Raw genomic sequence first — 17276 nt, forward strand, 5'->3', positions numbered from 1 at the left:
ATGCACCAAACTTTTGCAGCAGGATCATTGGAAACAACAATTTTGTTAGCGGTGCTACTTCAGCCTCCTCAAAACATGCCTTTGCTGCCAAATCCTTTCACAAGGATAAAGGCAAATCCCAGTCATCCCAGTCCTTTTAGCAGAAGGGCTCTTATCAGTCTCAGGATGGTTCCACGAAAAAGAAGGTGCAATGCAATTACTGTCACAAATTTCGTCATATGATCAAAGATTGTCGAACCAGATTGACTTCCGAGCAGCCAAAGCAGGGAGGGTCTCAGCTTAAAGCCAATGTTGCTGAGCACACAGAGCAAAAAGAGTCTGCCTTTTATGCCTTCATGGCTAAAAGACCTACAGATCATGTGAAGTCTTCTGCCCGGTACATTGATTCTGGTGCTTCTCGTCATTTCACTCACAGGCATGACTGGTTTGTGGAGTTCTCTCCCTACACTAATTCAGTTATTTTTGGAGGTGGTGAAGAGTACACTGTTGTCGGCAAGGGCAACGTTCAGATACAGTCTGGAGGGAGGAATCTTATGTTCCTCAATGTGTACTATGTTCCTGGTATGGAACTTAACCTCCTTTCTGTCAATCAGATTATGTGGCATTCTCCTCAGCTGGATGTCGTTTTCAGTACACATAAGTGCTCAATTGTTGATCGTGCTTCTAGCACTACTGTAGTTGTTGGCATTGAGGATCATGGTCTATATAGACTTGTGGATACAGGCGATTCTCTTGAGCATGCCTTCGCAGCTAAATCTTCATCTATCAGTTGTCTCTGGCATCAGCGATATGGTCACCTGAACATTCATTATCTTGCACACCTTGTTCGGGAAGACTTAGTACATGGTCTACCTAATATTCGGACTCAGAATCATCGCATTTGTGAAGCTTGCCAGGCCAGGAAGCAGCACCGGACACCATTCAAGGATGGTGACTCATGGCGAGCCTCTAAGGTACTGCAGCTGGTCCACACTGATGTATGTGGTCCTATGAATACTACTTTTTGTTACTGGGTGCAAGTATTTATTGCTTTTTGTTGATGATTTCAGTCGTAAAATGTGGGTGTATTTCCTCAAGAAAAAATCATGTGTTTACTGTATTTCAGAAATTTAAGGCCTTAGTAGAAAAAGAGTCTAGTTCTTCTATTATTACTCTTAGGTCTGATAATGGGGGTGAGTTTTGTTCTTCTGCTTTCTCTACTTTATGTGATACACATGGCATAAAATGTCAATTAACCACACCATACACCCCTCAGCAAAACGGCATTGTAGAACGTCGTAACTGCACCATTACAGAAATGGCTAGGTCTATGATGGAACATAGAAACGTTCCTAAGAAATATTGGGCAGAAGCAGTGTTCACAGCAGTCTATATTCTTAATAGGTCACCCACTCATGCAGTTAAAAATAAGACTCCAGAGGAAGCATGGTCTGGTCGCAAACCTAGGATCCACCATGTGAAAGTTTTTGGTTCTTTATCTTATGTGTGGATTCTTGATGCCATGCGCACTAAGTTGGATTCCAAGAGTCAGAAGCTCATGTTTACAGGGTATAGTGACAACCATAAGGCTTACCGACTGATTGATGTAGACTCTGATCGTCTTATCTTCAGTCATGATGTTGTCTTTGATGAAGAACGAGGACCATCTCAGCTTTCCTCGTCTGAGCAACATTCTGAGGATCAGCCTTTGAAGGCTTCTGACTTGGGTATATGTCTTCCATTCGGTTCACCTGATGGGAGGGATGATGTAAATTATGTATTTGATGATGCACTACCTGAGTTTCCTCCGAAAGATGCTAATCTTCCTCCTACTCCTGATCCTGATCCGCTTCCTCTTCTAGTTATTCCTCTTGCTCCTGATGTTGGTACATCTACTCTTCGACCTAAATGGTGGGCTAAGACCATCAGTGCTCTTCGTCCTGATGAGCTCATTGAGGGTAGAACTTCCAGAAATAAGGGCAAACAACAAAACACAGTTAATTTTGCTCTTATGGCTAACATCCACAATATCTACGAGCCTCAAACATATGTAGAGGCCAAAGGGATTCCAGAGTGGGAACAGGCAATGGATACTGAGTTCCAAAGTCTTCAGAAGAATCACACCTGGGTTCTTTCAGATCTTCCTCCAGGGAAGAAACCCATTAGCTGTAAATGGGTATATAAGGTAAAGTATCATGCAAATGGTACCTTAGATAAATATAAAGCCAGATTAGTTGCTCGAGGATTCACACAGCGAGAAGGCATTGACTATGAGGAGACTTTTGCTCCTACTGCCAAGATGAGTACTATTCGTATTCTTCTCGCCATTGCAGCTCAGTATGGTTGGAAAGTCCATCAGATGGACATGAAGAGTGCCTTCCTCAATGGTGAATTGCAAGAAGAAGTCTACATGACGCAGCCTCCTGGTTTCAAGGTTGCCGGTTCAGAACCGCAAGTGTGTAGACTCTGGAAAGCACTCTATGGACTTAAACAGGCTCCTCGAGCATGGTACATAAAAATTGATCAGTACTTGGTTGCTCATGGCTTTCAGCGTAGTCCTTCAGATAGTAATCTGTATATCAAACACTCTGGTAATGATATTCTCTTTCTTGTTGTCTATGTGGATGACTTTATCATTACTGGGAATTCAGCACATTTGATTTTAGAAATCAAACAGGATTTGTGCAGCACTTTTGATATGACAGATTTAGGACTTCTTCATTATTGTTTGGGTGTTGAGGTTTGGCAGACTGATAGCAGCATCTTCCTTTCTCAGTCTAAGTATGCCAGAAGCTTGCTTGACAAGTTTGGAATGCAGGATTGCAAACCTGCTTCCACACCTATGGAGACCAATCTGAAATTGTCAGCCAAGTTTGATTCTTCTCTTGTAGATGAAACACAATTCAGGCAACTAGTGGGCAGCCTCATCTATCTCACTGCCACTAGACCTGACCTCAGTTTTGCAGTGAGCTACATCTCACGCTTCATGACGGCCCCAGGGCTGTGATCATTGGGTAGCAGCGAAGCGTGTCCTGCGCTATGTGAAAGGCACCATGGATTATGGACTTCTTTATACTAGGAGTGATGATCCTAGACTCAGTGGGTTCACAGATTCAGATTGGGCAAGCTCAGTTGATGACAGGAAATCAACCTCTGGATATGTGTTCAATTTGGGATCTGGTGCAGTCACCTAGACTAGTAAGAAGCAGCAGGCAGTGACTCTCTCTTCGACAGAAGCAAAGTATAGAGGAGCTGTTAAGGCAGCTTGTGATGCAGTTTGGCTTCGCCGGATGCTTGGAGATATGCAAATATCTCAAGCAGGTCCGACTCCCTTGTTTTCGGACAATCAGGGAGTTCTCAAACTTGTCAAGAATCCAGTCTTCCATGAAAGAACCAAACATATAGAACTTCATTGTCACTACATTCGGCAGTTGGTTGAAGATGGATCCATTCAGTTGCTGTATGTTCCTACCTCGGAGCAGTCAGCAGATATTTTCACCAAACCCCTCAATCCAGATAAGTTTGTAAAATTGAGGGGGTCTATTGGTGTAGTTGATAGATTGAGCATTAAGGGAGGGTATTAGAATAATACTTTATTATTTTATTATTAATGCTCAATATTGTAAACTTAGTGTAAATATCTTAATAAGATCTTGCTCGATCTTATTGGCAGTTTCTTGTTAGAAACTTGCCTTCTTGTAATTCTTTGTAATCCTATTTATTGAGCGTTTGCTCATTGTTAATATTACATTCAATTTTTTACCAATTACTTGCGTAATAAAACCTAAGATGTTTTTTAAGACACAACCTTAAAACGCAAAAACTAGAGGGTCCCCATTTGCAATGGGGCAATGTGTGAAAAAGTCACAACAATACCCAAGCAAATAAACACATTGAAGACTCCTCAAATGAACCCTTTAAAAAGATAAAGCCCAAACTTAGTTTTTTATTTTATTTTATTTATTAAATATAGGTTGAGCCCAAAAAAGAGCCCCAAAATTAAATTTCAAAAAAATTATTTGAGTTTATTATTATTATTTATTTATTTTAAATATAGATTAAATTGGTGTTAAAAACACCTTTTTCTTTCTACTAGTCAATCCATCTAGGGAGGAGACATGACAAAGTATGATTCACTTTAATAACATGGGTAAGCCATGTTTGGGAGAAGTTTACAATGGCATCAACTTGGTAATTTAAAAGATGAAATCCATCATAAATGCATATGAGCAAAATCCTGAAGAAACCTTCTTCAAAGAGGTGCAATCAATTTGTGTTGAGCAGTAGAACAAAATGAACGCCCCACTCCATCTTCTCATCTTCACATTGACTCCCAAATATTACAATGAAGAAACCTTTGCTATGCCAACAAGGGTGCCACCATACTATGATGCAAAAGTCGACAAAGAGTTTATGAAAGCTCTTATTAAACTCTTCATTGATCCTGACATGGAAGATGCAATTACAAATGAGTTTATGATTTTTTAGCCTCCACTACATTAGAGTATTTAATTATTATTTGATGGTCATTAAGTGTACTTTAGTTATTTTAGTTTGTTCCTATTTCTGTCTATATTTACAATTGTTTCTTTTGGAAACATTGTCTTGTGATTGCCTATATGTAGAACTTCATTTTCTTTAATCAATAAAGCAATTACCATTTCATGGTATCATGGCAAAAATTAATTTTGGCAATTTTTTTAGAAAAATAAAATTTGAATTTTTTTCAAGGGTTTTTATTTCTATTTACTACTTGTGATGGTCCTGAGTAAATTTTTTGAGCAGATTGGGGGGTTTTGTTCAATTTTCTCCTCAAAAATCATGGAGGGTTTTGCACGATTTTCTTTTAAAAAATCGTGGTTTCTCTGTTTGCTTTTTGCACAAATTTTTCACTCAAAAAAATTGTGGGTTCTTTCTCTGCTAGAGGGTTTTCTGATTTTTTCGTCAAAAAATCATGGTGTGTACCTGTTTTTTAGGTTTTCTGATTTTTTTCCAAATCATGATGGGTTTTTTGCATGGTTTTTTCATACAAAAATTGTGGTTTTGAGAAGCCGATCTCGATGTCTCTGAATAAAGGGAGAAATGGCTTTGTTACCCAGCATCATGTTGGAAGGATTGTGGTAGAACGATTATGGCAAATTGGTCATATCCAGAAGTTTTGCAAAACCAAGGGAGGATCTCAGCAAGCTCATGTTGCAGAGCGTTCTGAGGAGAAGGGGGCAGCCTTCTATGCATTCATGGCCAAATGACCTACAGATTATGCCAAGTCTTTTGTAAGGGTAATTGATAGGATGACCATTAAGGGAGGGTATTAGAGTATTTAATTATTAATTAATGGTCATGTAGTGTACTTTAGTTATTTTAGTTTGTTTCTATTTCTATCTCTATTTACAATTTGTTTCTTTTAAAAACTGTTGGAAATGTTGTCGTTGATGTCAAATATAAGAAGACAAAATTGTCATTGATGTCAAAATGTTGAGGTGCAAAGATGATACTGTATAGATGCGACTTTCAGCACAGATAACATAGAGATGTAGAATTTATGTCATTGCAAATATTGTGTAATGTGAAATCCTAGTTTGGTAGATGCAGGATAAAAGAGCAGATGAGGATAATAGGCAATTGCAGAATGCACATGTCTGTTAGTGGCAAATGATGGCACGATAATCCATGGTGGCATGATAATCTTCAGACAGCAAAGTTATTTTAGACAAGAATGACTTGTTAGATATGCATGGTCTGCATATGTCAAAGTTCAGAAGATGGAGATATTTATATGTGAATTAAAGTTGCCTCTTTTTGAAGGCCATCGAATCATTCACAGATTGGGATTCATTGGGTTCATGAGTTTAATCTTTTGTGAGATATTATCGAACCTTGCTTCAGTTATACACAGATTGGTCTGCTTATTGTTATCTGCAACCTCCGAATCCTAATAAGCAAGGTCAAATAATGAACATTTATTTGTCAGAAATATTTTGAACCAGGCTGAATATATCAAATAATATGTTCAGATGAATCTCTTCTTTATCAGCAATCATCTTGCCAGCAGTATGGAGTCTATTACATGGTAGCGGTCATGACTGAAAACTACATCTAAGGCAGGGAACCATCATTGACACACATCAATATTTGGAAGAATTCATACCTCTGTTCGAACAACAAAGCAACTGAAGAAAATCAATCGTATATTGTCAAGAGCTGGGAATCAACGATTCATAAAATATTAAATAATAATTAACATACAGCAGTGATTCACACGTCCAATAACAATTAACATACAGCAGATTTACACGTCTAATAACAATTAACATACAATAGTGATTCACATGTCTAAAAGTAATGATTATTTAAAGACAACTTGCCTAAGTTCCCAAGAGGTGAGAAGATTGTTAAAAATATTAATAATGATCAGATTGGTACAATTCTTAATATGTCCAAAAGGTGCGATGGTATTAACATAAGTTTTTGTGTTATTAACATAAAAGCAACTATACATGAGAAGGTGCGATTCTCATAAAAATTAATCTGAGTTGTATTAATGAAAAGGTATGTGACTATTTAAGTGAAGGGTATGAAGCGATTAAGGAAAGACATCAAGCATTGAAGAAAATATTAATATATTTATTAAGGAAGAGATTAAAGCAGCGATTTGTTTAAGAAGACAAAAAGGTAAAGTCTTTTGTCTTATTCAAGTTCAAAAGGCAGCGCTTGAGATAAGAAAAGAAATAATAAATGAAAAGATGTATTAAGTAAAAGAGATATTTATTAACCTAAAGAAAAGGTGCGATTCAGTTTCAAGCATATTAAAAATGTTTTTTAATGAAGAGATAGTTTGTAAAAAGACGTGACTCGTATAGAGATTAATATGAAGAGATGTCTCTCTTCATAAAGAAACTTGAAGATATAAAAAGGAACAAAACATGAGAATTGAGGTGTGCTGTGTATTGTGTCAATCTGAAAAAAACAATTAATATACACACTATATTAAGGTGGTGATGTACAATGCTAAAGAAAAAATTCTGGAACAAAAATTACACTGCTGTGTATGTGTGTGTAAAGTAAGAAGAGATGTATTTGAGGAAGAGAAGTGTTATGTTAAGGATATTTCAGATTTAAATTAATAGATAAAGAAGTTGATTGCTAATTTGATAAAGGAGAAAATGCAGAAGATCGTGGCAGACTTATGATGGATTTGAATTTCTTTCTATGATAAACCTTGAATAGAAGTATACACAGATTTCAAGATGAAGAATGTGCAGTACTAATTAAAGAAATCAATATTTATTTATGATCAGACTTAGAGCAGATTTATGGAAAGATTTAGGAAGAATTTATAGCAGATGTAAGAAAGACTTTACAGCAGATTTGTGAAGGAGAATTGAGACAGTTGTATATGCAGATTTGTGAAGAAGGGAATATACAATTGAGAAAGGGAAAACAGGCAGATTTGAAAAGATCAAATTGTCCATCATCCGTTGTTATAGCAACAGTGTCAAGGTGGAAATTCAATTTATGTGAAGTGGGTTGGTGCTCACGAATTCTGAAGTAGGAGTTGGTGCTTCCAGCGAGTTGGTGCTCACAAAAGTCAGAAGTGGGAGTTGGTGCTTCCAGTGGGTTGGTGCTCACATAATCAGATTTGGGAGTTGGTGCTTCTAGTGGGTTGGTGCTCACAAACAGAGTTAGGGGTTGGTGCCTACGAACATTGTAAAAGAAGATATTCATATAAAAGCATTGATTTACCATGGTTTTCTCCCGTAAGGGTTTCCATGTATATATCTTGTGTTCTACTAGTGTTCATATTAATTAAATCACATATGAATGTTGGTATGCAATGAATATGTTAATGAGATAAGTTATATAATTGTAATTGAAATTGAAAATATTTAAATTGGTTGTTATACTGATTCACCCCCCACCCCATCTCTCTCAATATAACCGTGTGCTCTTCAGAAACATCATCTTGTAATTGCCTATATGTACAACTTCGTTTTCTTTAATCAATCAAGCAATTACCATTTCACACTAGCCAAAATGTTTATGCTTTGGTGACAAGTATAAGAAGGACAAATAAGCAACAAGGATTTGTGTAATGTCCCCTTCTCAGTGATGATGCATTCAGTGGTCCATTGGCCTATTTTGGAAACCCGTAGGCTATGTGGGAAGGAGAATTAGGGTTTCCAACATTTGTGGAGTTCTGCATGAGCTTGTTAGGGTTAGTCAGAAGGGAATTCTTCAGTCCTGCTTGTGGTTTCCTCCTAGGTTTTCTATGAACTCCAATGTGGCATAACATGCAATTGACTCTTTGGTGAAATGTGAACTTACTATTTTTAGTAAGTTAGGGTTTGGCTGTTTGGATGATGCAATTTTGCTGAGCTTCCCAAGCTCTCTCTCTAGGTGCGAAGATCATGCTTTTCGGAGCAGTATTTCATTACTTACTATTTTTAGTAAGTGGCAGTATTGGCCATTTCTATTTTTAGCAATCTTAGACAAGGTCCTGATCCAGTGCAGTTCAGTGATCTTCATTGCTCAGCTTCAACCTGGATTTTGTGGTAATCAGTATCGGAGTTATAAGTTATTCAATTAAATATTATTTCCTTATCCTAAGGTTTAATATTTAAAAGGAAATAATATTTAATTATTCTATTACTGATTAATGATATTGGGAATTGTGCATATTTTGATTTATCCTAAGTTTTGCTTGGTGAATTATTGGTGTGATGAAGGGGGACGCCAAAATGAATATTGAGAAGACTTTATTTTATTTGGCCAAGTTTATTTTATGCCAAAATCGTGGTCCTCTTTGCTAGGCACGATTTTTGACTAAGGTAGGGGGCGCCATGCTTGGGTCCACCATTTGAAATGTAATGCAAATTTGAGAGGTGAATTTGGAGGGAGTTGAAATTGAATTTTAGACTGGAAATCTATATATACAGGTGCTTGGCTCCTCAATTGACCATCCAGAGAAATTATAATGTTATGCTGTCGGAATGACTCTAGACTTCTTCACGGGTGAAAACCTCCTAGATTTTCCTTTGCAGTTTCGAGTGTGAGAAATCACTCCTAGTTGTGGTTCGTTTTTGGTGTTCGCTTGGTGTTCCTATGGTTTGTGTTGGTGTGGATTTGAAGAAGTTATTTGCTTCTGTGATTTGTTGGAGTTGTTGTACGTGGTGGCTGAAGCTTCATTTCATTCATATCTCCCTGCCTGTCAAGTGTTGCATTCTGGGTATCGGTTCTATCTCACCATATCCCCTGGGTGATATACTTCACCAAATTGCAGATTGGGACGAGGTGTTTTGGATTTTTGGTGGCACATAGAATTTTGCAGCAGGACGTACCATTCAAGGAGGTGCATTGGGTTGCGTGCATCATAGTTGAGGCTTCCTTTGGGCTGATTTGAGATTTGAGTTAGTTCACCTTAGTTGTTAGTTTCATTTGCTTCCATTTTTGGTGTGATTCAATGTGGTTTGGAGTGAGTTGTGGGCATTTTCAGTGTTGCTGGTCCAGTTTGGGAGTTGCTGTCATTTTATATCAGATTGGTTAATTTTGGTGTTAGTGGCTTAAAATCTGCTGTAGTTGATTATTGTATTCTTGTAGTACTTCACTGTAATCATCTTTGTATCATTGGTTAGTAGTACTAACCTCTTATTAGAACTTGAAGTGCTCATTGTAATCCCCATTGCATAAGTGGAAGAGGCTAGCTGGGCCGCCTTAGTGTTTGTAATTTCAGTTTGTACTTCTGTCCTCCCACTGAATAAGTGGTTGAGTGATATTGTCCTCCCGCTGAAATATTCGGTAGAATGATTAGTTTTATGTATTATCCTCCCGTTGAAAGACGCGGTGGAGTGATTGTGTTAGGTTTCTTGTTGTTATCCTTGGCTGGTTTACCGCCAAGAAGTTTAGTTTCTATCGTGCTGGATAAGCAGAAGGGGCTGGCTTGCCGCCCGTGCATTGTAATTTTCAGTTGGTTTTGGTGGTAACGATCCCCGGAACACCGTATGCTCTCACCCTCCCAGATTCGGCTCTCGGTGAACAAAAGGTGGAAGGGTTCCCTTCAGTTGCTTTGGATTATTTCTCTAATCTTAACGGGTTATTGTGTTTGTTCTATAAATCTTATTGCAAAAATAAAAATAAAAATTATTGGGGATATTTCAATTTGAAAATTCAAAACACTAGACTTTGATGCAACATTATGCCACTTGACCAAAAATGTTACCACAATTTTAGTTTTGACACTCGATGGGTAAACTGACAATAGAAAATAGGTACCCTGATAACACAGTTGAGTATTGGATTTAGATTAACACTGGGCGAAATTTTGTAAGTTACAAAGCATCATTATTGAGTAATGATTAAAATACTTAACAATATGTGAGGAACAACTACAAACAATCTCATTTCTTCCATTGGTTTGTTAAATCATACCCAAATATTCAAATGCTCTAGTTTTAGATTAATTTACATTGTTGACAAAGATTTGATGCTGATACAAGAGATAGGGACAGGTATTGGTACACCATTCTTCAAAAACACAAATGATGAGTACTTGGAGATGAAAAATAATTAAATATTTACATACATGGAGGATTTATTTATTTTTTTAATTATTTAATGGCTATGCAATTTTAAGAAATATTAATAATTGCTAATCTGAAATTACCATCATGACATTATTAGTTAGTTTATTAGTTAGTTAGAACATGATTATACTTATGATTCAAGGACCACAGTTGTATCAAGAGTACATACTAAATATTGAAATACTGACAAATAGGTGTACAAAAAACAAGTATCATCAATATAAATCATATATCATCCAATAGAATAGGTCCAACTCTGATATCAGCTATTTTTTCAATAAATAGGTCCTTTGTCAAGTTACTCTCCAGAGAATTACCACTATCATTAAGTAACCCTCTTTCCTTTTACTGATAAAATGTAGGTGCATGTAGACATCATATGCCTATTTATTGTTTCTCCTCTTATTAGTACCTCTTTCAGCTTTTCTAATAAAATTTTCTCTCAAGGAAACTCATAAATATTTGTGCAAAAAATGAAAATTACAAGTCTATTAGTGTATTCCTTTCAGTCATTCAGCTCTTGTCAACCAATGTATTTGAGGAAAATATTATTGAAATTTGTTAGATATATCCAAGAAACATCTATTAGGAAATTTCTCAAATTTCAGAAGGCAATTCCAAGAGACATATGGAGATGCTAAGAAACTTCATCAGGATTCCTCATGAGAATGCCACTATAACATTTAGAAACGAAACCAGCGATCATTTGTTGTTATAAGGAAATAATTACATCTCCTCTTATAATCGCAGTATTAGCAATGAGCTTTGGGCTGGGTGCATAGATAAAGCTTTAAAAACTTTATGCCAAATGCTGGGCCTAACACTGCAGAACAATTTAACATCCTAGATTGCCACAAACTGTTAACATAAATGCTGCTCCTAGATTGTTAGATTGTTCTGCAGTGTTAGTCCCAGCATTTGGCATAAAGTGTTTATTGCTTCCTAGATTGGCACATATTATTAACATGAATGCTGCTCCTAGATTGTTAGATTGTTGTCCTATGTTAGACCCTGCATTTGGCATAAAGTGTCTATTCCTTCCCTATGCACCCAAGGCTCATTGCCAAGACCACATTAGTACATTACTTTATACTTCCAGCTGAATTATTGCCCAGGATGTTAGAAAAGTCACTCTTTTTATGCTTCTGAAAATGTTCTTTTAACCCCGTCTAACTTGAGCTACACGCTTTATGCTCATTACATTCTTAAAGGGGGGTGATTTTTTGTCACATACAGATGAGGACTGGAGAACCTTTGTTTTCCACGTATGGTAAACGGTTAAATGCAGAAAGTAAATGCGCATAACATAATGGAAATATATTAAATAACCAATCTCTGTATTAATTCAACAGTCCATGTACATCAAGTGCTTATAACATTACATCTGACACGACTATCATATGCCACTACGAAGGAAAGGTACGCAATATATAATACCCGAAGGGGTGCGACCAACCGTCGCGTCCAACTGCCCTTCGGGACTACTAACTAACTGACCGCCGTAACTCATTATTACCGACGACAACATAAACATAATATGACAACATAACATAATGATTATTCCCGGCAACAACCTTGACTTTTACTCTTCTTTGGAGACTAATCACCTAGTTTTATCTATTCCTGGTGCCACATGCTAAGTTTCTCCTAAACACGGTTATTTGTTTGGGAAGACATGCTGTGGCACTCTTTTTATGAATATCATTGTTGGTTGTATTTTTCAGACCCACTCACTTATTTTGGACATTAAAATTTCATACTATTTCCTTCATGCTCCCCAGAAATCAACCAAAATGGTATCTAAAGAATCCAAACTAAGTTGAATGGAATGTTCGAAAAGAAAAATCAAATTTCATTGTGTCCAGTAACTTCCATATTGAAAAAGTCATTTGAAATGAACAAAAAATATACCAATTAAGACCTTGAATGGTTTTTTGCTTAAAGTTTCATATTAAACCTTGAACAGCAAATGTTGCCTGTCAATTTAGTATTTCTTATAGTGGTATTATGGAAAGCGCACCTGTTTCTTGTTTGTAGCCTGGGTTTCTTGTACATCTTGTTGTAAAAAGGTTTCTGGCTTCACATCTGAGAAATTTTTATAACTATCAGCAGCAGCAGGAGCATCCTGCATTGTAATAGAAAGTTTTTAAATAAACTCTGTGAAAAATGAAAAAGAAGATCCATAAGATAGAAAACATGATAAAATTACAAACAAAGTACCATTTATGCGGTAGGGTAAGTACCAGCAATAAACAAACCAGCTCACTGGCAGTACAACTGTTGATTTTAGTGATCAGAATTGACATGACTCAGAAATAAATAAATACACATACACAAGAACACCAAGATACCCTGGGAAAACCTCCCTCTTGGAGGTGAAAAACCCAGCAACAATTCTCAGATCTTGATTAGGCAATAACCAATTGAATTTACAATGAGCTTCACACTTGAAGCTAACAGCAAACTAATCACAGTAATAATTCCAACCTAGGGCACACTGTAATAGTGAACTTATCTGCCGATGTTACAGTCACAAGAATGAAGTTTGTTGCCCCTTAAATGGAATTTGCAGACATCCAAAGGTGATCGTTGTGCTACCACTGTGATACCAATAGGGTTCGCTGATCTTTCAAATAGGATCGCTGTGTATTGATGATGTTCGCTGCTCACTGGATATGTTCGCTGTCTTCTAGATGAAATTCGCTGATCACTGAAGGTAGTTCGCTGCTTGATAACAGATAGATAATATTCACTGAATGTGTGTCTTAGCAATTGCATTAGCATTACATATATATGAGACTCTAGCCATCAGTTTGCCTTAGGTCGGCTAGGAGTCTAAATTACAATACAAAAATATAAGTCTGCGCCAAAACCAAATAACCCCACACGTTAGGCAAGATAGGGTAGGGTTAACAAAACGTGCTAGGTGCAAGATAAACCCACAAGTTACATATGCATCATCGCTCAAATAGGGCCTGCCCTTAAGGTTCACAAGTTACATTAATATCTATTTGGACCCAGCCCAATTACAAGCTATCCAAATTGGGGCTCAGCCCTAAACATTAATCAATTATATCAATACAATTAATTTTAAGGCCAAGGGCCACATTAAAATTAATTACACTAGGGATTCGACCTAGCTACATTTCGACAACAACTACCCAATGTTACAACTTAGAATGCATGAAAATAAGGTCTTCTGGTGGTATGACCATTCAAAGCACTAAAATGTTAGATTCAGTTCAATTATTACTACCAAAATAAAAGGGTTAACTGCTGATGCAAAGTACTGATAATGTAATTAACTAATGTAACCTTCCAGAAGAACAAATTTGCATGAATAAAGAATGATTTCAGGTCCAAATGTGAGATATACCTCAAAGAGATAACACAAACCTGATTTTGGCCTAGAATCTGTGAAAACTACTGGAAGCTCTGCCCAAAACTGACTTGTAACTCCCTGGTAATGCTATAAAAACATTTCTTCACATTGGAAAATCAATTCCCACTTGCAACCACAAACCCAACACACTGTCCCCTTGTTTGAAATGCATCAAAATACTCTTGAGGCTGTCATTAACTCCCATAAATGCACAAAAAAAAGACTTATAAGTCTGATTTAGTGGCTACATATGATAAATCATATTGTCTGTTGGTATAACTCAGAATTCACACTGAAATGAAGTTAAACCACAAACCAAGCTGCCAACTACTTAAAACACTTACCATGCTAAAGGAAAATATCCCAAAACATTGCTAAACATCATAAGTCAATCTGATATAAAGATATCAGCCATCAATAAATCTGAAACAGCTCTATGCAGCGCTGAAACTAAGATGGCAGGAATAAACTGTAGCAAAAACTCACCAATGACCAAAAAGTCCCCTATTTAATGCTTGAAAGGTTGATACAACCTTGGACGCCACTAAAAACAATGAAATAAGCACCAAAAGTAAGGCACTTTGGGCAGTAATTCCAATACCCAACCCTGGACTGTACGACCCAACAAGGTATGGCTTCCCAGCAAAATTCCAAAAGTGTAGCTTGCAGATGACATGAAAATATGGCATCCAAACAAATTAAATTATTAAAGAATCCCTATATTTACAACAAGAAGGTACAGCCAAAAATTAATGGCTTTCAGATTGTCCCACGCAACACCAAATCTTCAAGAAATATTTATGCAAACCCAAATCACATCTTCAACTCAAACTTTGCAAAGATCTTCCAATCTACATCCAAAATACAGAATCTCTTCAATTCAGCACCTTAGTGATCTTTGAATGAAATCACTCCAGTCTAGCTAGGGATTATCTTTCAAATCCAAAACTAGAAATCTTAAGAGAACTTCGTTCTCTGAAGATTGTGGAAAAACTCCAAGTTCAATCCAACAGCATAATAATATCATTCATCAACATATCTGCAAATGAGCTCCTTCAACCTTGTTTTATAGCCTATTTGGAGGGAATATTGCAATTTAAAAAGTCTAATAACCCATTTGCACCTCAAAAGACCTTTTTGAAATATAAAATATCATTACATGTGCAAGACCCCCTTTTTCTCTCCTGGGAGTCCACTTTTGGGGACATAACAACTTTATAAAATACTATAACACAAGCAAATATTTTATTAATTCAACATTAGAAACTTAAGTCCAATATTAAAATATTTCACACCATTTTATTGAAGTAGGATGATGATTGGAGCCAATGGGGTGACTTACTAATACTAGAGTGCTCTCCAAGGAGTTTGGAGAACACCACATACTGTCATAATGCTCCATTCTGTCGACTGAGCTCATTGCCAAGCACAAAAACCTTGCAACACTAAACAAGCACACTCCAAGAACTTTGGAGTTCTCTCCAACTCACAAAGAAGCTTACAAGAAAACTCGAAAACTAAGCTAAAAGCTCACAAATCAATCTTGCTCAAATTAGGAACATTACCGTAATTTGGTCAGCTAGCTGCCAATATCTTGCTAGTTATTTTCCATTGTCCCTATTCTAGCCTTGGCAAGTTCTCACCTTGCCCACATTGGAAACTTAGTGATCAAAATGAGCTAAATTTGAGTTGATTGTAAAATAAAATTAGTGGATTTGAGGTAATGCCCTGCCAAGGATATTACAATGGTATCAAAATTGGTAGTCTTGCTAGCTTGTTTTCAAAAGCTAACCATTTTCATGCAGATCTATTCATATGCATCCCAGCGACAAATAAAATTAATATCATGTAAAAAAAAGTTTAGTTTCCTGAGAATCCAGAGATTGTGATTGAAGAATTAAATATGGTAGATAAAGAGAAGGGAACTATGATAGAAAATGATTCAACTGAAGCTCAATAAAGCAAACTTGTCCAAGGAGAAGAGCGCCTCACAGATATGTTGGCTCAGTAACCTCATACCATGCAGGATTATATGAACGTTCCTAGAAATTAGAATGAAGAAGGGAGAAATTTAATCACATTAATACTATCAACAACACTCATAAAACTATTGTTGGGTCTATTGCTAGACCCTTCCTACCAACTTTTCTTCGTAGGGAGGAAGAAGTTCCTAAAGTAGAGTTTCAATATCCACTGATATATGGCATCACTACTAGATATGTAGAATATAATAATCTTCCAACTTAAATCCAAAATGAGATGTCACTCTCAAATTTCATGAATTCGAAGAAGTAGAGAAATAGCCCAAAACCCAAATCATGGCCACAACCTAATCCAGGGGATTTTTAGCATGCTTTGGAAAAGTTGACCATTTCCACCTTTGATGGTTCAAAAAAGTGTACAGCTCGTGCATAGGTACACAGGCTAGACACTTGTCACTTGGGCTAATGTTGGAAGATAAAGCCATCAAGTTTGTTACTCTTCACTTTGAAGGTATAGCACATGAATGATGGTAGCATGGTTTAATTACGCAAAGACACAACCATATAAACTCATGTAAAGAATTCAGCAAAAAAATGATTGAAAGATTTGATAGATAATACCCTGAAGTGCATTTTCAGGAATCAAGCAATACAAAACTATGGAAAATTGTGTGGTTAACTTTTCAAAAGAATTCTGTTATGGTTTATTAAAAGCTTTTGATCCTCTATCCTTATAGGATGCTGTTAACAAAATAACCAAATATAAGTTTATTATTGCTTAGCCAAAACCATTAAGAACTTCAGATTCTGTTATGGATTAAAGTTTGTATCGTTATGGATTATATCGTTGACCAAAAATAGTTTTCTATTGCTTTTACAAATTCTGACATGGCTTAAGAGTAACCAAAAATAGTTTTGTTTCAAAGACACCACCTTTGGAGCATAATATTGTTAATATCCCAGACTCAGATATTGCTTCAAATCTGATATGGGCTTTCATTTTTTCTCATGTTTTGTTTCATCATAATGTAATATTGCGACATGCAAACATGCAAGATGAACAATATGGATTTTCAAGGAAATCAATCAATGTAATAAAGAGAATCTAAATAAGCCAATGGTATTCTTTGATATAGAAATGTATTGTTGTTTACAAACACATGCTGCTGTTACAAATCAGAAGATGCCTAATGCCATCAAGTAACACATACCAAAAATGCCTCCATACATAAAATAACAAACTCTTTGAAAATCTGCCAGATAGATCATCAAATCTCCATGAAAACTGATCAATGATATGCAACTCTGAATCTTGAGATGAATTCACCAAGTAAGCTGATATAGGTTTCCATC

At 36.4% G+C, this 17276-nt stretch overlaps 1 protein-coding gene across 2 annotated transcripts in view; it reads right to left on the bottom strand.

Moving 5' to 3' along the window:
* The window catches only part of LOC131073115 (uncharacterized), a 210099-nt gene that overhangs the window by 109985 nt on the left and 82838 nt on the right, over positions 1-17276 (bottom strand). For both annotated transcript variants that reach the window (XM_058009500.2, XM_058009499.2), the window contains exon 3: positions 12580-12684. In XM_058009500.2, the coding sequence (XP_057865483.2) occupies positions 12580-12684 (105 nt within the window). The remainder of the gene's footprint in view (positions 1-12579; positions 12685-17276) is intronic.

Source organism: Cryptomeria japonica, chromosome 7, assembly GCF_030272615.1.
Source record: "Cryptomeria japonica chromosome 7, Sugi_1.0, whole genome shotgun sequence".
Classification (NCBI taxonomy): Eukaryota; Viridiplantae; Streptophyta; class Pinopsida; order Cupressales; family Cupressaceae; genus Cryptomeria; species Cryptomeria japonica.